The 26,327-nt window shown below is 45.9% G+C and overlaps 1 protein-coding gene across 18 annotated transcripts; it reads right to left on the bottom strand.

The window, feature by feature from the left end:
- Nucleotides 1–3,370: 3,370 nt before the first annotated feature.
- On the bottom strand, nucleotides 3,371–26,096 carry ZNF384 (zinc finger protein 384). 18 transcript variants are annotated; one of them, XM_066341130.1, is made up of 12 exons: nucleotides 25,759–26,004; nucleotides 25,378–25,426; nucleotides 24,292–24,481; nucleotides 21,581–21,647; nucleotides 21,195–21,435; nucleotides 20,536–20,857; nucleotides 15,621–15,701; nucleotides 8,241–8,465; nucleotides 7,416–7,598; nucleotides 6,545–6,623; nucleotides 5,573–5,731; nucleotides 3,371–5,407 (listed from the first exon to the last, which is right to left on the bottom strand). In XM_066341130.1, the coding sequence occupies exons 3-12, from the start codon at nucleotides 24,342–24,344 to the stop codon at nucleotides 5,132–5,134; spliced, it is 1,686 nt and encodes a 561-aa protein (XP_066197227.1). In that variant the 5' UTR covers nucleotides 24,345–24,481; nucleotides 25,378–25,426; nucleotides 25,759–26,004; the 3' UTR covers nucleotides 3,371–5,131. The 18 variants fall into 18 exon arrangements, with proteins under 18 accessions (XP_066197227.1, XP_066197230.1, XP_066197228.1 ...); XM_066341133.1 differs by having other exon boundaries at nucleotides 15,621–15,698; XM_066341131.1 differs by having other exon boundaries at nucleotides 25,815–26,004.
- Nucleotides 26,097–26,327: the final 231 nt, after the last annotated feature.

The following is a 26,327-nucleotide window of genomic DNA, read 5'->3' as shown; positions in this document are numbered from 1 at the left end:
CAGTGATAACTAACAAAAAAACTGTAGTTAGGGACATGGTTGATTAACCATAAGGCTTTAAATTATAAAAGTCTTAAATCTTTCTTGAAGATTTAACTGAATTATAGACCAGCAATACTATCATTAGTCACGGCTGAGATTCTGTTACTGTTTGTGGGTGACTTTTCTAAATGATTTCCAGCCTACATGATGTTTCCTTTTAAAGCAATGATAATTTGTAAAATTCAACTAAGAACAGAAAATCAGCTTGGAAAAGGACAGGAAGAAAAAGTGCTATTGCCTTTCAGCAGATACAAGATGCAACCTAATACAGAACTCTAGAGTCATTGTCAAGTCTTCTTGGGCACAAACATATAGAAACAAACGGATTTGCAGCACAATGAAAATGCAGGGTCAAAGAATTCAGGGAGCTGAAGAAGGACCATGGGATCTTGTTAAGAGAATATCCCACTCTTGTGAGTGGGAGGTAAATAACTGAACTGTTGTTGGCTTGAGTGCACAAAGCTGCAGACTGCAGAACTTCAGGCTTCATTTAAAGAGGGAAGAATTCTGTACAAGTTGTTACATTTCATGTCTCGCAGGTAGCTACTGTGCTTATAAACCATTTGGAGCACTCTGAATATGTTAAACAACCTTGGGAATCCAAAGAGGAAGACCTAATCCAAACTCAAGGAAGTAACAAAGATAATGAGGGTAAGGTATCTTCAATTATTTCCACATCAGCAACAGGACTGGGTAAACAGAGAAATTCCCATTGATAAGAAAGAAAAGACCTGGAATAAAGTGGCATTTCTGAAGCTCAATGGGGAAGTCCCTTTGTAAGACATAATTAGTTTCTTCTTGGGCAACAAGCTATAGGCTAAGCAGCAAACTGCACAAACATGAACAGTAACACATTTGAAATGACTGATAACAAGAATTCTACAACCTTAAATACATATGGATGCCCATGCTAGGTAGCAGATTCCAAGAAGGGAAGGGGTAGCAGACATCAGAAAACAACACCTCAAACCAGGGACCAGGGAAGGCAATTTCAAGCATCTTTAACATATAAAATGAAAAATCATTGTGAAGAATTTTAACTTGTGAGCTATTCCCCAGGGAATTCAACCAGTCAGCAAAGCATTATTGTGACTTTTAAAGCCTTCCCAGCTTAATTCAAGACACTGCACCCAAATCAAGTCATTTTTCAGACTTCAAGATAATGCATTCAAGATGAGAGAACAGCTCGAGTGAAGCTGGAAGTTTTGTCCTGTCCATGTGGAACACACACATGCTGAGGAGAGCCACTGTACCGAGTCTGGTGACTTCCAAGGGGAGCAAAACTATAAACTGCGTTGTCCACGGGAAAAAAATAAAGAAGGCAGAGGAATATGAATTAAACTCTCCTGTAAGGAGAAATGTAATGGATGGAAAAGGTGAGGCCAGACAGCAACCAACATAAATAAGAGACTATAAAAATAGAGAACTCTTAAGAAAAGCCTTGTGACTAGCAAAACTAGTGGTGAAAGAAAAGGAATATCTTGCTCTTTCATTCTTTTCAATCACAGAATAAACAAAGAAACCTTACTAATAGTACTGATCCATGCTAGATAAATATGGTGAAAATGCCAGTGACACAGAACAGGAAAAAACAGTCAACAAATACTTCCAACTCCATCTAAAGAAAGGAACAGAATGTAGTAGTCATATGAAAATAGCAACTTCTATCTAGTACCATAGTATCAAAGTAAGAGATGAGACAACACCTACTAGGGATGTACATTTTGAAATCAGCAAAGAAACAGGAGTCCAGAAAGAGTTTGGTAACCAGCTCTCTAACCCAGTCATTCTGATCTTAATTAAACTTGGGATATTTGAGATATACCATAAGACACTCATGACAGTACTCCCAAAAGGTAAATGAAACAACTCAATGACAAAATTACGGAAAAACTGTAGAGATGAAGAATTAGTGAATGAAAAAATAAAACTTATAACACTAAGGTTTTATGAAATACAGATTCTGTAGGAAAAAGAAGAGAAAACCCAAACCCTAATTTAATTCTTAGATGATATCATTATACATTTGGTTTAACAAAGGGGACTGCATAGGTGCAACATACTTAAATTTTTATAAGGCATTGACCTAGCACCATAAGTCAGAAAGATAAACTGTACATAATCAAATACTAAGAGGATTAAGAAATGCCCAGCCTGCAAGTCTCAAAAAGAAGCTAATGAGAAGTTGCACTCCATGTTTTTCAAGTCTGTGTAGGTCAGATGCAATATTGCATTTTCAACCTGGATCTCAAAGTAAAAATAACAACTGATACAGTTTGCAGGTGACAGAACTATGAAAGCTGTGAGTAACCTGGTCCATCAGTCAGCCAGGTCCATTCACACAGGCTGGATTTGGACACAGCCCCACATGAAGCATCCAGGAAACAAGAACCCAGAGCATGCCTGTAGAGAAGGGAAAACACTATCATGGAAAGCTAAGACTTCGGATGATCAGACTTTTCCAGACAAGCAGCCACTGTGAGCTCCTGTATAATGCTGTGAGAAAAGGAAAAACACAATCCTCTGCAGACTTAAGGCAAAGGACCAGGGGGATGTCATCCATGGCACTGGGGCTTCAACACTCAGTTCCAAAATGAACATGTTTATAAGATACTGAAAAATTTTACAAGACATAGAAAGAAAGGACAAGAATAATTAATGATCTGGAAGAAATCCCTTACAGTGGAAGACATACAGAATTGTATCTGTTTACCTTGTCAAAAAGTGGATTGAGAAGGGACATAAAAGTGTTTAAATACAAGTTGCAGGGGGAAAAGTCCCATTCAGGCTCTCTGAATCAGAGGGATGAATGTTTCCATAACTAGTAACCAGAAGTCAAAGCAAGAAAAAATCTGGGTTAAATATTTAAACAATGAAAACATGAAGCCCTTGCAGCAGGCTACCAATGGATTTTGTGTCCCAGTGCCTCAAAATCAAGCCAATGCATTTTGTCAACACCGGTCAAATACACATTAGTTCTTGGGGCTCAATACAGCCTGAATGGTTGTAAATGTCACCTGTGAAACGCAGGAGTCAAACCAGACAGCTCCTTCTAGCCTAACCTACGCTGCCAAACTCTCCACCCATTTGCAGCCAACCCAGGTGACTAAACTCAGAAGAAAAGTGTTTCTGCCACAGGCTCCCCAGGTGCTGAGCTCCTGGCTTTCCTTGTGCAAACCGCAAAGTGCCAAAGGCAGGGAGGGATGTGCCGCCCTTGCCCCTCGGGACCTCGGGACTCAGGGCAGCCAGAGGCTCCTGCGGGGGTCGGGTGCTGGGGGAAGGAAGACACGTCACAGGGGCAGGGTGCTCGCAGCAGCACCTTCAAGGAGCCTTTTACACCAATTTATTTCTATACAGGGTGGTTAAAAAAAATAAAATAGAAGCCCCTATTGGTTGTTCATACAGAAGTCTGGGATTCTATAGGCTTTGGGTAGGTGACTGATTTTAAACCCCAACAACACATGCTTTTTCCCTTGCCTTCTCATTCTCTTCCAAGTCAGCCTCCATGATCCAAAGAAACTAACAAGTAACACACAAGACTAGCAGTCATGTGGACCAATTAAAAAAAAAAAGAGGAAGGAGAATTGAAGACGAAGAGAAAGGGAAAAACAAACGAAGATTGAAAATAAAAATTCGCCAGGATAATGCGTTTTATAAACACAGAGATAGAAACAGTTACAGCAAGGACAGAGCGGGCCAGGGGTGGGGAATAGATATTTATATATATATATATATATATAAATTCAAGGGGCCTTCAGTTTATTCTTGTTGGCTCCCCCTTCTCATTAGATTGGTCTCTCTGTGGGGATCTTCATCCCCTTCTCTCCACTGTCCAGCTTTTGGGGATTCTCTCCCATTACCAGGGTCCAGAAGAGGCCACCACTGCCATGTGAGTCCAGCCCGTCTTGGCAAGAGGGAGCCTGGGAGAGCACTCTGGCAGGAGATGAGCAGGAGAAGATAGCCTTTCCCTGCCTCCTGCCAGCTCCTTGAAAAGACTCTAGGTCTATTCCTCCTCCTCCTCCTCCTCCTCCTCCTCCTCCTCCTTCCCTTTGGGAAACTGGGGGCAGGACAGGTATGTGAGTGTCAGAACTGCTGTCATTCCGCCTTTCAGGAAAGGGAGTAGAGAGAAGGGTGAAGATTATTTTGGCAGTCTCTTACCCTCCCTCTAGTTGCTTTTTGGTTTGTTGTTGATGCCTGCAGGCTTTTCTCAGGAGGTGGGGGGAAAAGCAGGAGGGAGAGGAGGAGGAGTACAAGCTGCTAGGATATCATCCACAACAGGCAGGAAGAGCAATGAGCAGGAACCCACATTCCTACGGGGCCATCATGCTGCTCAGACAGCTGGGAGAGAGAGGCAGCAGCCAGTTCAGACAGACTCCTCTCTATTGCTCTCCACTAGGGGGGGGAGAAAGAACGCAATACTCCACAGCCCTTAGGCAGTGTAGGCACCTGTCCATCCCAAAGAACATGCCTCACCTCTCCCCCCTCCACTGGTCTCACCTTCCACTGGGGAGAAGGTTTCTCCCATCCAGTCCCTGGGGCAGGACGAGCAACCCCTCCTCCCTTTCACAAGCAGGAGGGACAGGAATGGATATTTCTCTCTTAGACACTCAAGGCAATCCTCAAAGAACCCCATCCAGCTGTCAACCCTGCCACATTCTTCTGTGGCCTGCTAAAAACACGTGTCCAAGCCCCTGTATATACAAGGGCCGTCTCTCCATCCCATCCACCATGCGTGCCTCAACACGCAACCCCGCTTCGTACACATCCTACAGTGAGAGAGAAGGCAAAACAGGGGCCTTTCTTTGGGTTTCCAAGGAGGGGCTCTTGCATGAGGAAGTGATCCCAGCACAGGAAAGGGGCTCTTGCACAAGGAAGCATCCTCCTACCAGGCAGGCTGTTGCACAGAAGGAGCAGCCCCTTGAGACAGGCTGTTGTTCAAGGGGCTGCTATGAACAGGGTTAAACGGCCAGAAGAGGCTGTTGCAGGAGGAGAGGCCGGAAACTGTTGCACGAGGAGGGCCGCTGCACAAGCGGTGCCCCTGGCACAGGCTATGCACAAGAGGCATTCTGCTCCCTGGGTTGAGGTCTCTCTAGGAGCTGGAGAGGTGCTCCACTTGGATGGCGCTGGTGCTGACAGTGAGGCAGATGTCCTTGTGATGCTCTGAAGTCTTGTAAGGAGTCAGGTCAAAGGAGCACTGGGGGGGAGGGTTGGGTTGGTTAGTGTCTCCAGAAGGGCCCCCTGCTGCCCCCCCGCCCTGCGGCTGGAAGTGCTGCTGCTGCTGCGAGGCCTGGGCTTGTGCCTGAACCACCTGCTGCTGTGGGTCAGGGATGTTGTGTTTCCGCATGTGCTTCATCAGGTACGTCTCCTGCAACGGCAAGAATCGTGTGAGAGGAGGGAAGGACGCTCGCAAAAGACAAAGCCAACAGGGAGGGACATAGCAAGTCAGGGAATTGCTCCCATTGGATCTAGAGGAGCTGCTCCCTGGGAAGTTTGACCATTCCTGCTCCCCCCCAGGGCAGCAAACACTCACCGAGGTGTAGGCCCGGCTGCAGATGGAGCAGGTGTAGACCTTGGCGTGTTTCACCGTGTGTGTAGCCAGGTGTACCTCCAAGGAGGCAGCATCTGTGTACGCACGGTGGCAGTTGTGGCACTTGAAAGGTTTGTCTTTGTTGTGCTGCCGTCTGTGGGACTGAGGGGCGGCAGCAGCAGGGAAGGAAGAGAAAGCATGAGGGAGGAAGCAAGTATTAGGCTTTACCTCAAACGCTCCCTTCCCAAGCTCCTGCTGCTGAGGAAGGTATACCTGGCTTTGAGCATAGGGACAGAACTTCTCCCTCCAACCCACCACACCTTCCCCACACATGCCCTTTTTCTCATGCACACTAGGCATTTGAAAAGCAGAGACTCTTAATGCTCCACAACCCCCATCTTTTCAGTTTCCATGCAACTCTCAGTCTTTTCCTGGTCTCTCCTTTTCTACCACCCTGTACATCTGCTCCCTGCATCTAATACCTTCAGGGCAGGATTTGCTTTAACTGCTTGCAGGTGTTTACAGCTCTTTGCTCTTTGGCACACTCTACAGTCCCCCTCCTCCAGGGTACTGCAACAGGACACACCACCTCTGCTTCTCTATATCCCTACCCTTATGCCCTCCATTTCACTGTAAAACAAACAAAAAACGCAGCCAGATATCCAGAGTTTACTGGGTGTAACATCCTGCGAAAGTCTTGCCCAGCTAAGTTAGAAAACTGCAAAACAGATGGGAGGAACTGCATTCAAGTCTCACCACTTTCAAGTCAAGTTAACAATTCTACAGCATGCGATTGTTCATGCGACTTCTTTGGGCCAGTAGTGCCACAAGTCAGGAATCTCTTCCCTGCCCAGGGCTTCAACAGCTTTCTGTATTCTTTTACTCTCCTCTCTGCTGCCCCACTTCTTCCGCCTCCTCCACCACAGGCACCCCTGCCAACCCCTGCGGGTGAGCAGGACGCACCCAGCCCCTTACCTGCAAGTTGGAAAGCTGGGTGAAAGCCTTTTCACACCCAGGGTGAGCACATTTGTAGGGTCGGTCCCCGGTGTGGATACTGTTGAGGAGGAAGAGCACAAATGGGAGGCAGTGAGCAGACAGGGCAGACTGCCAGAGCCTGCTGGTGTGTGAAGGGGACGATGTTGCCTCCAGATGCTGTTCTAGCTGGACAAAGAGAGCTCTGCCCAGCTCCCGTGTCCAGTTAGAAGCTGGAGAAAACAGGCAGTCAAGCAGATTTCAGAGTGACTAGGATTGAGGAGCAAGAACTTATGAATGCCTGGACAGCTCAGCATGTGAGCTACCTTAAAAGGTATTGGGAAGGGGTCTGGAGGTCCAGCCTCCCTGCTCCAAGCTCAGGAGTCCCAAATCACCAAGAGGAATCTGTTCTCATGCTTCTACAGTACCAAAAAAGCATCTCTGTTCCCTCCAGGATAGACACAGCAACACTTTTCCTTCTAAGTAACAGGCTTAGTTTACCTACAGTGTTCATCTGTCCCTGTCCCCCTGCAATGCCAGGAGCAGCTTCCACACACTCAGTCCAACCCCCGTGGTGCCAGGCTGGGATCCCCTACAGCCAATGCCTCTCTCTCTATCGCTCTCTCTCTCTGTGCCGCCCGCGGTGCAAGACCAAGGATCCCCAGGGACAGCATGTGCCCACCTCAGCCCTGACGTGGTCAGTGTCTCCTGCGCAGCCTCCACTCCGTCCACTCAGGTGGGTCACCTCCTCCTGGGGGTGCAGCCGGCCGCATTCCCCGCCCGCCCCCCGCATGCTTGGCGCGCGTGCTCCACAGGTGCATGCCGGCAGCGCGGGGGGACCAGGGCCAGGCCCCCAGCCTCCTCTGGCCCTTACCGTGTGTGCTGCTGCAGGTGGGAGAGCTGGCGGAAGGCCTTCTGGCAGTAGCGGCAGGTGTAGGGCTTGGCCCCCGAGTGGATGCGGAGGTGCTGGGCCAGGTAGGATGTGTTGGCGAAGCTCTTGGAGCAGTGAGGACACTTGTGCGGTTTGACAATCGCCGTGTGGAGCTTGGAGTGGATCCTGCCGAAGAGGAGGAGGAGCAGCAGCAGTTGGACATGACCGCCATCTGGCTAGCGCTGATGGAATGAGGGCACAAAGGGGGTGGGACAGCACCATGCTATCTGCTACACGAAGGAACTCCAAACACAGCATGAGCTCTCTTGGTCTCAAACTGTGCTCCCCTTGGATTCAAGAGACCATGGTCTGTCCGCACCGGGGGAGGATCCAGAGAGAGGAACTATAGAGCTTGGACTGAGGGGCATTGGCAGAGCTGTGTGTGGGAAGCCTATGGCTGAAATAGCAGGGGGGCTACAAGCCTGGACTTGGTATGTTTGGCAGAACTATGCTGGGGGTGACAGGGAACAGTCCTCCTATGCCCAGTCTACTCTCACGCTGACACAAGCAGCCCTACCTCCTGTCAGAAAGCGTCACTCTGCTGCCGACGCCCCTCTGGCGGAGCAGCGCTAACCTGAGCGCACCCAGCCCCTCACGGCCAGGGCCCAGCCTCACGTGTCCGATACCGCTACCGCCGGTGTGTCAGACCTGACCAGCCTGTGACAACCAGCCAGGCCTCCCCAGGCAGTCGCCCGCTGAGGTGCTCACAGCATGCTGGGACGACGGCAACATGCAGTGCGGAGGGCCTCGGCCTCCTCTGGCCCTTACCGTGTGTGCTGCTGCAGGTGGGAGAGCTGGCGGAAGGCCTTCTGGCAGTAGCTGCACGTGTAGGGCTTGGCCCCTGAGTGGATGCGAATGTGCTGGGCCAGGTAGGAGCTGTTGGCGAAGCTCTTGGAGCAGTGAGGACACTTGTGTGGCTTTGTCTCCGTATGGGACTTGGAGTGGATCTGCATCTCCGACTTGGAGTAGAAGGTCAGCGAACACATCCGGCACCTGGGACCGGGGTGAGGGGAAGAGACAGTGTCACATGGGGGTAAGCCCCAATATGGATCAAACTCTAACTGGATGGGATCTTCCATACTGAGTGAAGAAGGGGCATTTTCCCATTATGTGGTACTGGGGAGGTTTCAACTGGGACACTGCTTGGCTGTGAGTGCTCCAGTCCCAGGGGGGACAAATTTAAGCTGGGAACTGGTGTAACAGACCAAACAAACAATACTTCACAGCCAGACAAGTAAAGGCACTCGAAGAAAGTGGCTTGCAAGAGAGATAGAGCAGCATTTTGGAAATTTTCCAACAGCAATCCTAAAGGGATAGGAGTAATTCCCAGACAAAACCTCCACTTTGTTAATCTACGATTTATTTCAGTCAAAAAAACCTTGGAAAACCTGGAAATCCCAGGTTATAGTTCATATTAGAAGTTAATTCCATGCGTGGTGAAGTCTATGAGAGCAGTAATGGCCAAATCCACTTAACTCTGCTCCCATTTTTGGAGAGGACACTCAAATATTTAGGATACAAAATGCTGAGAATAACAGCAGTGCTGCTTTCCTAGTGGGTCTCACAAAGATACTCTGGCTATCAAATGTGGTATTTCATTGGTCTAGTGGGCTTTCATCATTTCATTCTTACTGATGTGATGCAAAATGTTTTGTCTGGGCGTTTGGATCCATCTGTTCCCATAATGATCAGAAACGTATTTGTTAACACACACACTCTGAACAAGAAGAAGCAGTTGGCATCGCTCAGCTACGGATGATGCTGCTAAAAACTGTTCCTCCACCACGATACCAGGCTGTTAAGAGAAGCTCTTACTGTTTTACAATTCAAGATGGTAAAAGCTTTTGTCGTTGATAATTTGACAGAGAGACAGAAGCTGCATCCAACTTACTCATTTCTTCCTCACCTCCCCAGTGTGTGTCAAACAAGGGGCAGAGTTAAGGCTTATCTGAATTTAGATTTTTCATTTACATTAAAGACAAAATAGAATCTCCACATATAACTTCCACGGTCACAACTGAGAGAAGAAATGCCATCCAAGAGGAAGCCTGGCTAACATTAATTCAACTTTCACAGTGGTTTTGTCCGGGAATTTCCTTGAGTTTTATAGTGTTTACAAATCTGCTCAGCAACAAAAGTCTCTGCAGGTATTACAAGCCACAGAGAGCTGATCCTACTCTTCCCCATATCCATCTCCTCTCAGGAGGATACTCCATGAGATCTACTGTTGTGACTCTGTTGGAGCCAGAAGCTTTATGACGTGTGCATATGTTTTATTACGTGAGCGTATGTCACGTAAGCAGTGTTTATCCAGCACCTACCTTAACTTCCACAGGCCCTTCCGAGCCACAGCTTGATTCCAAGCCATTTAGCTGGAAGCCATGCCTCCCTAGCAAGCACTCTAACACACACCTGTCGTAACATTTCCCTCCTCTCCACTTTTGCTCTTTTACATTCATTATCATCTCTAACAGTTGCTCCCACGTGTCATACCTTCATCCTTCTCTTAATCCATTTTAATTGCAAGCCCTAACAGAACATGCAAACCAAGTACATCCTTACATAAATCCCTCTCTCTCTCACACACACACACACACACACACACACCCAGTCCATTCTGGAATCAACAAACAGAAGCAATTTATCTGTTTATCCCTACATCTATTGAAGACATAAGGAGTTAAAAGGAACATCAGTGTCATCTTTTTTTTAAAAGTAGCTCTTGGTTTATAAACCAAACTACCTCAAGTCACACAGTTTGTTCCAAACTTCCTGAAATGCTACACTTGAATAGAGCATATGTATTTTGCAGTAATCAAGTAATACTTACAGAATGAGGACTTTTAATCCTTGAAAGCACCAACATTAAAAATAACTTTGAGGGGAACACTGAACTAAAAAATACCTTTGAGTCACTATGTCCTGTTCCTGCTAATGCAAGCAATTACAGCATAATCCCATGCTTGACTTTTAGCAAGTTCCTTCTCAGCAGATGCTGACTTCCATTACTCTCAATTGAACTCCGTTCCAGAGCATTGGCCCTCTGATAAGGAACCATTCAATTGAGAACAAGCTCCCAGTGTGATGCTGTGCTAATACGGCTCACCAAAACAAAAGGGAATAGCAGGTATCCTTTTTGTATACAGGAGGGGAGTAACTGTTTCTGCCAACAGCATGTCTAATTCTGAAGCCCATGTCCTCAACAATTACTGAAAAACTCACACAGGCTCAGCAAACTTAAAGAACGATGGCATGTGGAAAATTGGCTTTGCAGGAAAGATTCACTGACTCCAGTCAACCTAGGTTTGGAGTAAAGCTTAAACGATAACTTGGGTCAATATCCAAATAAATCTACATAGGGAGAAAAATACTAATTACTAGGGGTTTATTTTATGAACAAGTAAGATATAACGAGGAACCACAAGTGACGCTAGAAGTGAAAAAAAGAGGAAATAGGCTTTTTCCAACCTTGAGAATAATGCATCTTTGGAACAAGGCTCAGAGGCTGCAACACGGTCTCAATCACTTGGCCCCTACAGTCAGTATTTTGAGAATCTTGGTACCTTTCTGAGAGAAATACTTCTTAGGGATTTGCTCTAGTTTAAAGAGAATGCTGAGCACTAATCTCTTCTGTGCTGTACACAGGACTCTATATTTTAAACAGTCTATTGTGTTCTGAAAAATTAATGAACTTTACCATTCCATCAAGTCTAAGTAGCCTCATGCATTAAATCTATAGGGCCATAAAGCCATCAACTTTATCTTCCACAACTTCTGTGCACCCTTTACTTATTTGCTTTGCCAAGTATCTGCCTTCAGGTTAGAAATTCTCTAAAATAAACTTTAATGGAGAGAAACAGACTCCATGTCCTTTTTTAATTTCAAAATAAAATTATAAAGAAGTTGTTTCAAAACCTCACTGGCACTTGCATTACAATGATAAACCTAATTACTAGCAAAAATAGGCCTCAACAATGGTAACAAAACCCCCTCCCCAAACCCTGACCTCCCCCAAAATCAAACCAAAACCCTCAAATGAACAAACCAACCAACCCCTGCTGTCAGAATTTAGCAGCTATAGACATTCTGATATTGTTTTTCAAACAACATTTCGAATTATTATCTTGCAAGAACTCATTTTCTAATCATCTAATTAGCATCAACCCTGAGAGAGCAAGAATGTTATGCAGCATTAACAAATTCATGAGCCTTATGAGTTAAAAAAAGCCCTGGAATATAACAGAAAGCTGCATTTCAGAATTTTATATTGTGTGGTATCAGGTTTTTTCAAGGGAACAAATGATCCATTTAATTAAGGGCTTCGCATTCTGCCTCAGACAACATCAAATATTAAAGGGGAAGATGCAATCAGCCCTCTAGTGGGCAAATATGGATTAAAAAAAGTGTTAAATCTATGTGGATAATGAGAATATCCCATCTGACACTAGCAGCATTTCAGTATTCTACTTCAGTGAAATTCTGGCTGGGGAGAGGAAAAATAGGGAAGTGCTCCTTGCTAAGCATGAATGAAACACTATATGAAATAATTGATTTCTACCCCCCCTCTGTTTAATATCCATTTTTAATAGTCTCCCCACTGTGCTTCTAAACTACCCCTCCTTTGCCTGCATTCTTTCTGACACCAAGAAACAGAAATGACTGCAGCATTCCCATTGATGGCGTGATACAACATCCCCTGCAGCTGCTTGTTATGGCTCTGCAAATTCAGACAGCCTTGGAGAAAATATCCTTAATAACACAGAGGCTCATATCAACAGTTAAATTAGCACTCAGCCATATGCCAGAGATCAAAAGTAACCCATTCCAACGTTTACAATGCTTTCTTTTTTATAGGAAATAAAGACATTCAGAAAATGTTCATGTTAGACAGAGACACTCTAAAAAATCATGAAATGCCAGTAAAAGATGGATGTAGAGTTCTAATTCTGCTCCCATATGAAAGTCATCACAATGAGTCATAAACAAAATTATGCTTATAGCAACTAGACTACTACTCTGTGGCACGCTGTATTTTTTCCCCTTTTCATAGAATGTTCCGCCTCATTCATCAGATGCTGTTAGGAGCTAAAATACCATCTGAAATACCAGCTCATAGTAAAATTTGCCTAACATGGATTAACAGCCTTTTTCAAGCAAGTGCTTAATTAATCAGTATCACAGTTGTGAAAACTATGTAAGCTTGTATATGGGTCTGAGATTCAAATTCCTAGTATCTACTCAGAGTAGTCTTACAAGTTAATTGAGTCCTTGCTCCTTCTGTTAGGCTACAAATACAAGTTAAACCATCAGTTAAAATAAAAATCAAAACAGGAAAGTCTGAAATTAGACTAGATGATAAGAGTAAGTTTAGGCTGTCAGAGTCAGCAGTTCATATAGCAGAGAAGGAAACGTTCTGCCTTTCCAATGCAGAGTTAATGAAGTAATAATTAATGCAAGCATAGCATAATAATAGATGCACAGTTCATGATAAATGCTAACTTGGCCCTCACATGCCCCCATTTTTTTTAAAGCTGAAGTTAAACGCTTTCTTGTTAATATTTTGTAAAAGGCAGGGAAAGGAGACAAAACTAATATCCCAGATACACAAGGTACACTTGGGCAATACCAAACTAAAGCCAGCAAGTATGGAGATGCCAAATGAAGGCACAGGAATTGTATCTCTGCTTCCACACTGGCACAACCCAGCATCAGCTCCTATTCAAAAACTAATACTGTGCTCCCACTGAACAGTTTACACTACTGGTGTGTGTAACAAACCTATCAGGTATGCTCAGAGATGCTGGTCAACTTACTTCCACCATCCTTCAGTCACCCAGTGCCTTGGTAATGCTGCAGAAAAGCATACTCTCATACTGGCAAGGCAGAGAGTAGTTTAAAATGCTCTCATCATATGGCACTTTCCCAGTTCTCAGATTTGAGGGCATTCCTGCATTTTGTCCATTTTTCCAAATGACCTTAAAAATACCTGACTCAGAATTTTGTGGTATTTCAGCATTCATCACAAGTTGCTTGTCTTCTTTTAATGACTCTCTCATTTATGCTTTCAACAGTTGCACCTTAAACCTTTTCTGTCACAGTCTCGCACTGAGAGCTTTCATGACATCACTTAATTCCTAGAAGTCTTTTTCACAGTCATTGCTTTCCAGGATACTGTTCCTCCATATTCCTTATGTTTAGATCAGAGACATTCAATAGTCCAATATTCAACAAGACACTTCTTGTTTTTCTATTGTGTCCAAACATCTGGACCTCAGTCCCTGGCTGCTGGAGACGTTATGCTGTCCCAAAAGGCTAAGTCTTCCATGGGACTGTATTAAAATATATTTTGTCTGAACAATTAACAACCACATAAAGATCCTTTTTTTTTTTTTTTTTTGCAGCTATCCACCAGCATTGCTTTTATCTTTAGGTTATCAGCCATGACTTTCTGTTGACCTCCAAATCATTGAACATCATACCTAAGACACTGTCTACCAATTTTTGAAATCAGTCACCATTAGCATAAAAGACCAACAAAACAATAAAACACAATAATGTGCTTCCTAGTATAGTGATAACATGCAAGAGCTAAAATTAAAAGAATACAAAAGGCTCATTAGAAAGCACTAGGAAATTTGGAAACACCAGGATTAAGGTCATCCATGTCACCATAATTTGGCTCCGCAATGCAGGTGCATTCTGATACAGCCTTATTGACTGTTTCCACAGAACTGCATTCTTATTATGTTGCACAAACAGATATTTAACGAGCACTTAATATTGATAAGACATTTAACAATCTGAATTAAATTCAGATTTTTTATATCACCGATCTGGACAGCCTTAAGCCGCGTTGACCATATGCAGTTACAACCTCGTGAAGCAGATCACTTATCTCCTGTACCCATACAGAACTATCAGTGCTCCATAAGCACTCATCTATCCCCACAATATCCCTGTTTTATGTTTCGTAAGGGAAGGAAATCACAGAAGACAGAGTGAAATACAGCAGGAGAGACATATCCACTTATTCCAAGTGGCCAAACTGGTATCTGAACCCTTTTTTTCCTTTAAAGGAAAATTCCTATGACATATGTTCATATCACTGCTCCTATAGACTTCTATGCTACTCCTGTGAGATGTAACACTTCTGCAAAGCAAAACAGGGTCTGACTTGTAACAAAGGAGTGTTCAATGATATTTGAGATTATGGTTTCAGGAGCACCAAATGTTAATTGTTTTAAGATAACTCTCTGTGATCATTTGTAGCCCGAGACAAATGCAAATCCACTGAAGACTGGACCTAACTCATACTTGCACACACTTCAGGGCAAGATTATCTGTAGGGCTATAAGATACCACAGCAATCTGTGGCAGACACAAGTCTAATCAACAGCTCTTCATACTAGCAAATGCCTTCCCCAGATCATCCTCCTCAATTCCACAGTCCCATGTCAATGCATTTTATTTTCTTTTAACAGAACATTCCTTTCAGTTGGAGCAAACATGCAGGATTCTGACAGGCTATCATGCACCAATAACTAATCAAGGATGGTATCAAAGTGCATTGACTCTATAGGGCCAAATTAAGGTGTAATCAGATAAGAGGTGCAAAATTCAGTTTTAAGGTCCCTCTCTCCCAAGCTGAAAATGTGACTGTCCTCCTTATTCCCTAGCACACACTCATTCCATTGACAAGTAACATGCCAAAATTAGAACTTGTGACTGCAGAACTTCTCCTGTCAATTCCTTCTCTTTGGCACTATGAGGAGCTGCCAAGGGAACGCACGTAGGTATGTGCACACACACACAGTTACAATATCTCAGCAGAAGGAGAGAACTTACCATAACACAAGGTTTTACCTCATTATAGCCTCAGGCATGTGGCCAGTCAAACTGTCATTTTCTATGCTCCAAGCACTGCATTTATATACAAAGCAAGGATTATGTGTGCAAACTGCAAGTGTATATGTAAAAGTGCATGTGCAACAGTCTTCCTTAGAGTTCTGAGATCATAAGCCAATTCCAACCAATCTGGAAAAGGGGTAGGGGTCTTAAAAGTCAACACAAGTCTCAAAATTATGCAGCTGAGGAAAGAAGAGAGACTCTCTTGGAGTCCTCTGCTGAGGGAAAGGCTAATAAGCTCACCCTTGATTAGACATCAGAGAATCCACACAGGAGAGAGCCGCTGGAAACCAGGCATCATTAGTTCCGCTGCTCACGGAACTACTTGTTAAAAAAAGCAAACAGAAATTCCAACGTGTGGCATCATACTGACACCCACGTTGGACATCAGCAATCTTAAAATCCATTGCACAGACCTCTGCCACTGCAGCTAAGATGATAAATGACACCAACAATACTTTGTCACCTTTTTCTAGCCTAAGAAGGAGATGAGGTTCTTTGCCAGAGGAGGTCACATTCTTATGCTGACATCAAAGACATGGTAAAATTTAGAAACACTGGGTTTAATATTTCTAGGCTTTGGAGGGAATGTGGTCAAACTTTCTGCCTGACACTTCAAACTTAATTCCCCCTTTGCCCTTAGCCTTCTAGCCCAAAGTAATACCCTCTCCTGCACCAAGGCCCAGACTCAAGCTCTTTACCCACATGCCCCAGCCTCTTGATCCTCTACTGCAGGGGCTCTTTGCTATTTCATTCCCTCAATTACCTAACACTTACCTCCTCTCGCTCACGCTTCTGTTTGTCTGTCCACATCCCATACTTTTGTCCCTCTCTGTTCTGCCAGTTTTAGGTATATGATTTTCCAGCACCTAGCAGGTCTGGTTCCTTCCTCCACCCCTCAGTCTTGGCGGTTTATAGCTTATTCCTGTGCTAGCTCTCCCATCTCTCCCTTGCAAAGAGGCCCCCCATCACATCCTCTGTTGCATTCCCTAGTTTGTAGGCTCGTCTCTTCTCTCCTCCTTTCTGATTCCCATCTCTAACAAGTTTCTAGATTTCCTCAACACAAACAGCTCCAGTCCCTGTCCATACTTCATTCTCATCTCTACCACGTTTGAACCAAGCAGTGTCTTCTCATGCCTTGCTTTTGTGCACATCAGAGAGGGAGGTTACTGTCCGCACTGGGCACTAATGACTCCTTCTGAAGCAGAAGGAAGAGCAGCTGTACTTCAGGGAAAAACACGTTTGGCCCTTCAGTGCAACTCTAGAAGATGCTTAGAGCTGCAGAAATAGTAGATATATAGTCCAGCCTCACAGAGAAAGTGAGAGAAGTTAGGCTGTATTTATCACCTCTGTGGAGATAGACTGTCTGCTGAGTGCCTGGAGCTGTGCAAGCCTCAAGAAACAGCAAAGAGAATATAACCTTCACATATTTCAACCACCAAACCATAAATCATCTCAGAGCATGTTTAATGGACTTTTTTCCAAGCTTCAAACTGGCCAAATTCAACAATATTGTCACAGACATATGTGGCTTAAAAAACCCATAGCCACCACATTACAAATTGATTCAAAACTATGGGAAGTTCACCAAACAGTAATTCTAAATCCAGAACAGAGAAGAAAAAACTGGTTTAAAGCAAGATATCTCTGAGAAGATGCCCACCTGCTGTATTCAAACCACTGGTTCTCCTTGTGTACATCATTTTCTCCCCAACGAGGGTCTCCATCCAGCTTCCTCACCTTCTACAGCTCAGTATACTATGGCTTCTGTAAACTTTTTGCACCTTGGACTCGTCTCCTAAGTTGCCTATGTCCCTCAGCTGCTTATTGCCTCCCAAACTCCCTGCTGCTCCCCAGTGAAAGTAAGGAAAACCCAAATCTAGAAGTGGAGAAGACAGAGCTTGTTGATCCCACTAGGACAGTGAGGCCCTTCTCAAGCCAACAACCCTTCTGTTGGTGTCTCAGGCTCCATAGCACAGCTTGCAAAACTATTCCAGACTATAAACTGGTGTTCATCCTAGATTTTATTTAATAGCAGAGCCTAGCAGTGCCTATACAGAGCTCTCTTCCTCTTGCAAAGAAACTGGTTAGAGAACTGTCAAGAGAAAGAGGATTGATGATCACGCCCAGAGCGGCTGAACCACTTCATCAGTCTTGTCCACTGACCACATCACAGCACAGACTTCCGAAAGTGCACAGGTACAGGCACCACACCAGGATTAAAAAAACAATCCTACTGTAGCCAGGACCTGGTTTGCTACTTTTTCCTCAGCACCTTTTAAAGCACTGGGAAGAAGCCATGTGCTTCACAGTGCCAGCATCTTTCTAGAAAGACTCTTGATGCTGATCTCATTTTCCCAAGAAAAAGTGAATTCTACAAAGATGTCAGGGAAGATTAACAAAGAGCTGATGGAATCTAGACAAGACTGAAGTGACATTACTCATGAAGGAAAATGCTTCACAGGACTGGGTTAGATGCTGTCCCCTACAGGTGCAAGCATTCTTCCAGCAGCACAACGCAAAGCATTAAGGACTCTGCCAGACTAATCCTAAGGACAGATGTCAAAGATCCGCAAGTCTTGCCATCGCTGGCAAGAGCCTCACACATTTTCTTACAAAAAAACTCCTAGTCATAGAGATTCCTGCATCACTTTCACAGCAGCCTACTAATTCACTTCTAAAGATGATACAGCAGTGAAAGAGCTGCCATTTGCTGGAGCAGGCATCTCTACATCTAGTAGAGAATGGGATGAGCTGCAGTGTATGTATCAAGTTTTATCCTCCAACACCTTCCACATCTGCCTGTCGGTGCCGCTCATTCAAGGCCTTACTCTGTCTTTATCACCACACTAGGAGTGAGGAATTATCAGCTACCTGCTCAGACACTCATGACAGGAGAGCCCACAGAGCTCAAAAACAATGCTTAAAAATTAATTAAATTTGACAAAATAATCTGAGGCTTTAGGAATTGGGTATTAAAAAAATTAAAAATCATACTGATCAATGTAGTACAACTCCTTCCAGGAATCTGAGTACATTATTCTCAGTGTCTCATCATGGGCATCAGTGAAATCATACAAACGTAGTCATATGAATGCCAAAACCAACTCCTCCTCCAGCCTGAGAAAGAAGCAGGAGTAGATGAACCTCACCCACAGCCTTAATTTAGCTAGCATATGTCTGCATACTGTAGTGACGGGAACTACTGAAATCATCCTCTACAATGCAGAAGGATCCCAGTAATCCTCAAAGTTTTAACTTGTGCATCTATTCATATGCATATTACAGAGAAACGATTTTACTGTGTTTCACAAAGGTTTTCTCTCCCACAGCTCCAAGAGAAGATAGTGCTTTCCTTTATTTTTCCAACAATCATTTTTAGTTCCACACTTGCACATGGAATGCATCATCCGTAAGAGCAGATCTCAAGGAGGGCTAAAGTACTCTGTGGTGGTCTTCAATAAATCTCAATTTAGCTCTCTCACACCTAAGCACTGCTCAGAGGAAGGCCTGCTTGGGGTGGAGGCGGGTGGAAGAGGTACCACATTCAGACTAAACATAAAGAAATCTTAAACATAAAGAAATCACATGTTCCCACATATATACTCATCTGCTTTTTCCCTGCAAAGCCTTTTTCATGAGCTGTTACAGACTATGCACGTTCATAAAGTTTCTGCTGAGTCACTCCACCTGGTCTTGGGCATTTTTTTTTCAAATGTACAAGTAAACAAGGAGCTATAATTAAAGCCCTGGTTCAGCTTTAATTCTAGTGTTCACTGCCAATTGTGTCCCCTGTAAATACATATTTAACAACCTAATTAGCAACCCGGACTGTAAGCAGCTTGAGTAGTGTGGAACTGTGGCTATGGCCCAAAATAAATGGTGGGATTACAAATAGCAAGCTACCCAACACTCCCACCCTTCCTCACCATACGCTGATTATATTTTCAAAGTGAAGAACTGGGACATTGGCTAAGATAAAAAGGCTGATCCAAGCTCTAGTTCTGTACCCATTTAACTGTGTTGACTTAAAAATGTAAACATTAAAAAAATGCTATAGTTAAAAGTGAAAAAATGCCTGAGGTGGGTGCACAGATTCTGTGCAGATGCCTTCATATTCCTATGGCTTAATTCCAGAAAGATAACTAAATCTGTACCAAAACAAAGAGCATCTAGGATGATAAAAAGAAAACTGTTTGAGATGGGATCCTGGGCACATTGTAGAGAAGTGAGAAGACCTAGGGACCATCTTCTATTTCTGTATCAATTCGACTACTACTTTGCCTCTTATTAATCTTAATCATCTGTCAGAAACACCTATCACTGAATTACCCGTAAGTGCTCCTGCTTCCCGCCTGAGACAGACATTTACTCCCCACCACTTTCTGCCCTCTCTGGTTCCCACCTTTTCTAAAATACCCACAACTGCTTAGCCTCTGGTTTAGGTATTCCCTCCTACCTTACCTCTCACCTCCCCACCACTCATCAACTCAAGCCACATCCCTCCAAGCTCAGAAACCCAACCTCAGGGCTCAGAACTCTCGTCTCCCTTATCTGACACACTTAGGGTTCAGAAACACTCTTATGTTTAACTCAGAAATACATTTTTCTTTCCTTGTTTTCTTTGGAATGCTGAAATAGAAGGAGACCACATGGGGCAATGCACACAGGAGCAGACACTATCACCACAGGTGGCTCCCTGCTCTGTGTGTCTCCAGTTTGTAGTCTTTACACTGGGCAGACTGGAGTCCTAACTGAGGAGCACCCAGGTATACCAGGGCTCTCAGCTACAGCTGCACCAGCCAGCACTGCACCCCACAGTACACCAGCCATAGTACCTGGCTGTGATATCAAGGATATAGTTTAGCCTCCATAACATCCAGGTCATTAACTAACCTAGTAACGTTAACAATTGTATGTTCAGGAAATCAAGACTGTCCACTAAAAGGAAATCCTTAGTTTTGGGTCAACCCATCAGATTGTAAATATTCCTGACCACAAAGAAAACTCAACTCTTTCTGCAGCTCAGAGATTCTCTGCTCACGGACTCTCTAGGTACAAGGCAGAGATCTCTTCTTCCCCATGTAACCCTCTGAAGGGTTAAATACACCCCTATCCCCATGCAATGCTACAGTCAAGGTTTCACCCCACTCCCCACCTGTATGTCTTGCCATCCTTGTGCTGGTCCTCATCATCCTCGTTTGTCAGCACAAAGGGGTCGCTCATCTCCGGCAGCCCTGACTCCTGCAATCGTTTCTTCTTCCGGCCCCGGGGTGGTTTGGGGGCAACTCCCCCAGCCCCGCCACCTTCAGTGAGGGTGGTTGTCCCTTTCTTGGACAGGTCTGGAACCACCTGCAGGGCTGCCTGGGAGCCAGGGGGGAGCGCAGAGACAATCATGGGAGCTGAGATGGGAAAGGTTTGGGCAGAGGCGGCCGTGGTCACCAGAGAACCTGACGGGGAAGTTATCACCAGACCGGGACCTGCAAACAAAGGAAGGTGGAGGAAGTCAGTTATTATATCTCCAATTACACCCAACCTCCTTATCCCACAGAAGCACCTACTTTTGACTACAACACAAACAGAAGGGTAGCTTCCCCTCCCAAAGCATTCCCAGTCTCCACTGCTGGAAGTCAAACTTCCATAAAGTGGGTGGACGTATGGAGTGCCTAGAGATTCACAGTGAAACCACACCAAGGCACTCCACACCATCAGTAAGACTGGGAATAATCTACAGGCCAATAAGGATTCCTCGGGACCTGGTGCTTGCCCATCCCAGAGTCCCCTTTGTACTCTGCCAAAGCCTTTGGCGTGCCCTACCTGCTGTCATGAGGCCAGCAGACTGCACTGGTACCACGGTGATGTTCTGAGTCACAGGGGCTTGGCTGTGTGGTGTCAGCTGCTCTGGCTTGGTGTCCGAGTCCATGGCGATACCAGCGGGCAGGGCCACAGAGGTGGGGACTGTCAGCAAGGCAGGATAGTGGGGGGGAGCCAGGCTGCAGCCCTTCTCTGTGGGCAATAGCTGCTCCTTCATCTTGTTAATGAACATGGTGTTCTCGATCTAAACAGGAGGAAGGACAGGTTTTAGCAAACCCTGGTACAGCTCTGCCCAGAATTTGGCTGAGCAAGAAATGCACCAGAAACACTCAGCATGCATAAACTTCTAACAGGAAGCAAGACCAACCTAACAGGTTGGAAGATCTTACCTGTCCCGAGACAGTGGGCACTGCTGGCCAGAAGTACGGGGAGGAGTTGAAATGAGATTCTTCCATCCTAGCTGGGCACAGGGGGCAGGAAGAAGGGGGAAGGGAAGAGGAATGGACGATAAGGAAGACAGACAGACACACAAACACAAAAAAACCCATTAAACCCAAAGAGACTCCAACATGGAACTGACTCAGTCTAATGCTGTGACAGTTCCTTAATCTTCCCTGTCTTTCTTGAGCAACTTGTTCCCCCTTCTGAGCTATCTGCCCAAATAAAGAAATTATTTACAGGGGAAAAAGGTGCCTGTTATTCCCATGGGCTTGGGTCCATCTGAAATGCCCCTTGCCCAGCAGTCATCCATGCAAAAAACAGGACTGACTAGAAACCCAGAACACATCCAAATTCTCCCAATTATCAGCCACCCATGTACATGGCAGAGATGAAGTCTGTGCATCTGCAACCAGGCAAATACAGACGAAAACCGTTTTTCACCACCACAGACAGTCTGACCCCACAGGCAGTGGAAAGTTTGGACCTCACCTGTCCCTCCACCCCAGCTCAACACTAAGAACCCAGATGCAGCAAAGGGACATTAGCATTATGTTACACAGGAAGAAAGACAGGCAGAGAGAGGGAAACAGACTTGCCCAAGATAACAGACAGCCACAGCAGACCAAGAAGTCAAACTCAGGGCTCCTAACTTCCTGCTGCCCAGCCCAGCCCCACTCTTGAAAGAAACACAGAAATATCATTCAATATTCCTGCTCTCCTCCAATGAGACTAAGCAGTAGGAAAATAACCTGATTCCCCTGTTCCTGACATACCCTATTTCCAAGAGAGCTCATGTCATGGCTCTCCACTGCCCATTTCCTGCCCATCTTTTGGAAAAGATTCTGTAGGACTCTGTCTCCAGCCAAGTGCCCACTGCCCCATCTCAACTCTCCTTGCATTCAGAGGACCAGTTTGAAACCAAGAGTCTCCTGAACACAGAGCTATGATCTCTTTGGGAACACCTGACTGAAGAAGCACTAATTTAATTTCTAATCCTTACATTCCTCTGTGGACAGAGCTTGTAGCACTTGCAAAAACACTATTCGAAACCTAAAGAAATTAACAAAACAGTATTTTCTGAAGGAGAAGATACATCTATTCCTAAACAAATATGGCAAAAATGGTTGATAAAACTTATGCTCAGAATAGATCTGGCAGAGAGCACAACCACTGCAGGTTTTTCACGCAGCTACCTGCAAACTGTCCCACTCGTATCTCTGATATGGTCTGTCAGTGGTCTAATAATTAAACAATATTGTTTCAGAAGAGTCTGTCTCAATCATCAGGGGAGCACAGAGGCATGCCCCCAGTAGAATGAAACACTTACATTACAGAAGTATTATTGGGACAGAATAAATACATGTGGAATTGCTGTGTTTGAGCCAAAATGCAAAGATAATTTTCCTCTATGTGGAGAAGCAGCATTTAAATGAACCAAATTACCCGATAATTTTGTTTTTATGAATTGCTCATGCAACAGCAAGGCCATGTATTCCTGCCTCACTCACTCACTGCAAATCAACCAATAAACACACTTAAGGATAAATTATTTACCTTACGTTGGTGGCATGCAGTCAGACTGCTCGCTGCCTGACTGAATTACTGTGGATTTACACTGCTGTGATTCAATCAGAGGCTGATGGGGAAAGACTCTTACCTTCCTTCCTCTGCTTTCTTTTCTGAGCCAAATTAATTATTAAGTACACTGCCCACAGCACAGCCCTATGCATGTAACGCCTAATTAATGACTTTTTTCTTCCACAGGATGGGCACACATGAGGAGATAACATATCCTTGGCAAGTGAGCCCCACCTGAATCAAGAGGGGCATTTTGTTTGGAATTTCCAAAGTTGGGTTTTTTTTGCTTAGGTTTGATTTTATTTGTAAAATAAATACATTGCTATTATTGCTATTATTATTGCTTATTTGCTTAGCTTCCACATCAAAAACACTAAAGTTAACCTGACTCTACAAAAACATGAAGTCTCATATAATAATCAGATGCATTTTCCAAAGAAAGTTTGTAGTTGTCCAAAACTCCCTCAGATGCAACTGTAAACTTTAGGAGTTAAACAGAAAGATGCCAATTTAAGCAAAAAAAACTCACAACCGCTTTCTTATTTAAAAATTAATGAAAGGCAAGTCCATTTCGAGATTCCAAAACTCAGACTAGCAGAGGCCAGGGCACTCAGTGGTTCCTTGTCTCCATCTTGTCTTCCTCCAGAACTTCACAGAGAATCTAACTTTTGTTTGCTCAGTTTACAGTATGCAAGTGAAATATGGCTCTTACTGATTCTTCAGAGGATGGCTACACTGATTTCATCAGCCTCTCTTAGAACCCACCTCCCCATCCAAAAATCTTCATGCTTGAGCATGTTATATATCAGGCCTCAAACTTCTGGCTTGAAAGGATGAAGTGTGATGGAGTTATAAGAATGTTGAGGAAAAGAAGAAATGGTGTAAAAGTTGAAGCTTTCATGCAATTTCACTAGCAAGCCAGTCTTCCAAAGGCAGGAAACAAAGGTAAGATTCCTCCACCAACCTACTGTCCTAGTACCCAGAGCTGTCCCCCTCCCCTACCCCATTTTTAGGCTAAAAGGGTATTTTGAAAACATGCACCCCTACTGGCAGCCCCCACTTAGACGCTGCTCGCACTTACTTTACCAGAACTCTGCACGTAACCCTTCCAATTGCTCTATAACTACCAGACATGGGCTGGAGCTTCAACCCTGTACCACAGCACGTTCCCACTGCAGGGCCTTCATCATCCCAGCTTCCACAAACAGGCCAGAGATGGGACCTTCTTCCTATTCACCAGTCTAGTATCAGACAGTTGTCAACGTACCCTCCTGATATAAACCAAAAACACCTTCTATGTACAGACCACAAATGTACATACACCAAATAAACAACCGAGTGAACCAGAGAACTCACAAGGGACAAGGGATCTGGAGTTTAGATCTTACAGAGTTTAGATCTCACATACTTAACGTGCTGGATTTATACTTCTTGGCAGGTCATCACTTTAATCATAAACAGACAGATAAAAGCACGTGCAAGTACACGGTGAGGTAGAGGCTGTGTTTCTGGAAGGCACAATTAAGGTTGGATATGCAGGTATTTATTCAGAGGTTGACTTTTAACACGGGTTTCTTTATTCTCCAGATGCCTGGCTTTTAGTTCCTATTCGGCACGGAGTTTTCAGTCAACAAAAGGCCCTGAGTGTAATGCTTGGGAACAATTTAGACTGTTGTCTTATGTCTGCTCAAGATCTTTGTTCAATGACAAGGAGCTTTTAAGCTTAATTGCACCAAAATACTAGGGATGCTGAAAGCCACACAGGCTGTTAGATCAAAAGCAAAAATGCTTCCACGGAAATCATCAGCACCAAAAAGTTCAAACGCTGCTACACCTTTAGAACAAGTGCATTTAAACACACATCAGGACTACCCCAAATGTACCGGACAAAGCTCTGTAATCCCAAACCCGTATACTAGAGACAGAACTTTAGTGCAGTTCCCCGACACTTGTGTAGCCTCCACCCCGACCAAACAGGTGCCTGGCAGAAGGCAAACCCTGCGCCTCAGCTCCTTCCAGGCGCTCAATCCCTTCTCCCGCACCCTGGAGCTCAGATGCCTTCACGCCCCCAACTCCGGGACCCGCGGCCCATCCCATCTCCTCCCGCCCCGCGGCAGCCCCCGGGGCAGGGGCGGGGGTCACTCACGCAGCTCGGGGAGCTCCTTACCCCTCTCACTCTCCCTCCTCTTGCATTTCTCCTCCTTCCAGGGCCGGCTCTGCAAATAAACCGCCTCGGTTACCGGGGCGCCCGGGGCCCCGCATGGCATCGGGCGGCGCAGCGCGGAGCCCGCGGGTCGGGGCACCTCGGCCATATGCGGGGCAGGCGCTCGCCGTGGGGCCCGGACCCACCTCCCCCCGCGGCGGCCGAGGGCGGGGCCGGCCCGGAGCGCGGCTCGCCGGTGGTGGAGCCGCCGACACCGGGACAGACGGGCGGACGGACAGACAGACAGACAGCCCGCCCTTCTCCATTTCCGCTTCCGGATCGCCCCGGCCCCGGAAGTCCCGCTGCCCGGCCCCCCGCCCGCGGTCCCGCCATCCCGCACATTACCGGGCTCCCCCCCAGCGGCGGCCCCGGCCCGGCTCCGGCGGCGGCGGCCTCCTCACCGGAAAGACAGCGGGGAGGAGCTTCCGGGTCAGGGGGCGGGGCGCGCCTCGGCGCTTCCGGGTCGGCGAGAGGAGCGGAACGGCGTCATCAGCGGTTTCGCTTGAAAACGGGGCGGCGGAGCGGCGGCGGCGGCCCGGGAGAGGCTCCCCGGGGCGGGGGCACCGGCGAAGGGGCCGCGGCCGGAGGTCGGGGCGGGGGTCGGGCGCGCGCGCGCGCTTACCGGAAGCGCCGGAGGGCGCCGGCGCGCGGGGAAGCCCGGGCTGGCGGAAGGGCGGAAGTGGCTGTGGCGGGCGGGCGGGGGGCGGGAGGGCGCGCGGCGTCCCCGAGCCCGGCCGGCAGGGCCGCTTCCGGCCTCGTGCCGTCACGTGACGCGGGCGGGCGGGGGGAGAGGCGGGCGCCCTCATGAATATTCATGAGCCGTCGTGAATAGTAATAGTAATCCTTGGGGTCTGCGCGGGATGGGGCTGGCCCAGAGGAGTTTTCCCGAACGCTGTGCCTTGCCCGCGCCTGGG

The sequence above is a fragment of the Sylvia atricapilla genome, chromosome 2, assembly GCF_009819655.1.
Source record: "Sylvia atricapilla isolate bSylAtr1 chromosome 2, bSylAtr1.pri, whole genome shotgun sequence".
NCBI lineage: Eukaryota > Metazoa > Chordata > Aves > Passeriformes > Sylviidae > Sylvia > Sylvia atricapilla.
Note: the sequence above shows the minus strand (reverse complement) of the source record. Positions and strands in the feature narration are given on the sequence as shown.

Coding starts and splice junctions, on each gene's coding strand:
- ZNF384 (XM_066341130.1), bottom strand. CDS start 24,344: ATGTCTGGTAGTTATAGAGCAATTGGAAGGGTTACGTGCAGAGTTCTG. Junction 20,858..21,194: donor TGCTGGCCTCATGACAGCAG/GTAGGGCACGCC, acceptor CTTTGTTTGCAG/GTCCCGGTCTGGTGATAACT. Junction 6,624..7,415: donor CACCTGCAGCAGCACACACG/GTAAGGGCCAGA, acceptor CCTCCTCAACAG/TATCCACACCGGGGACCGAC.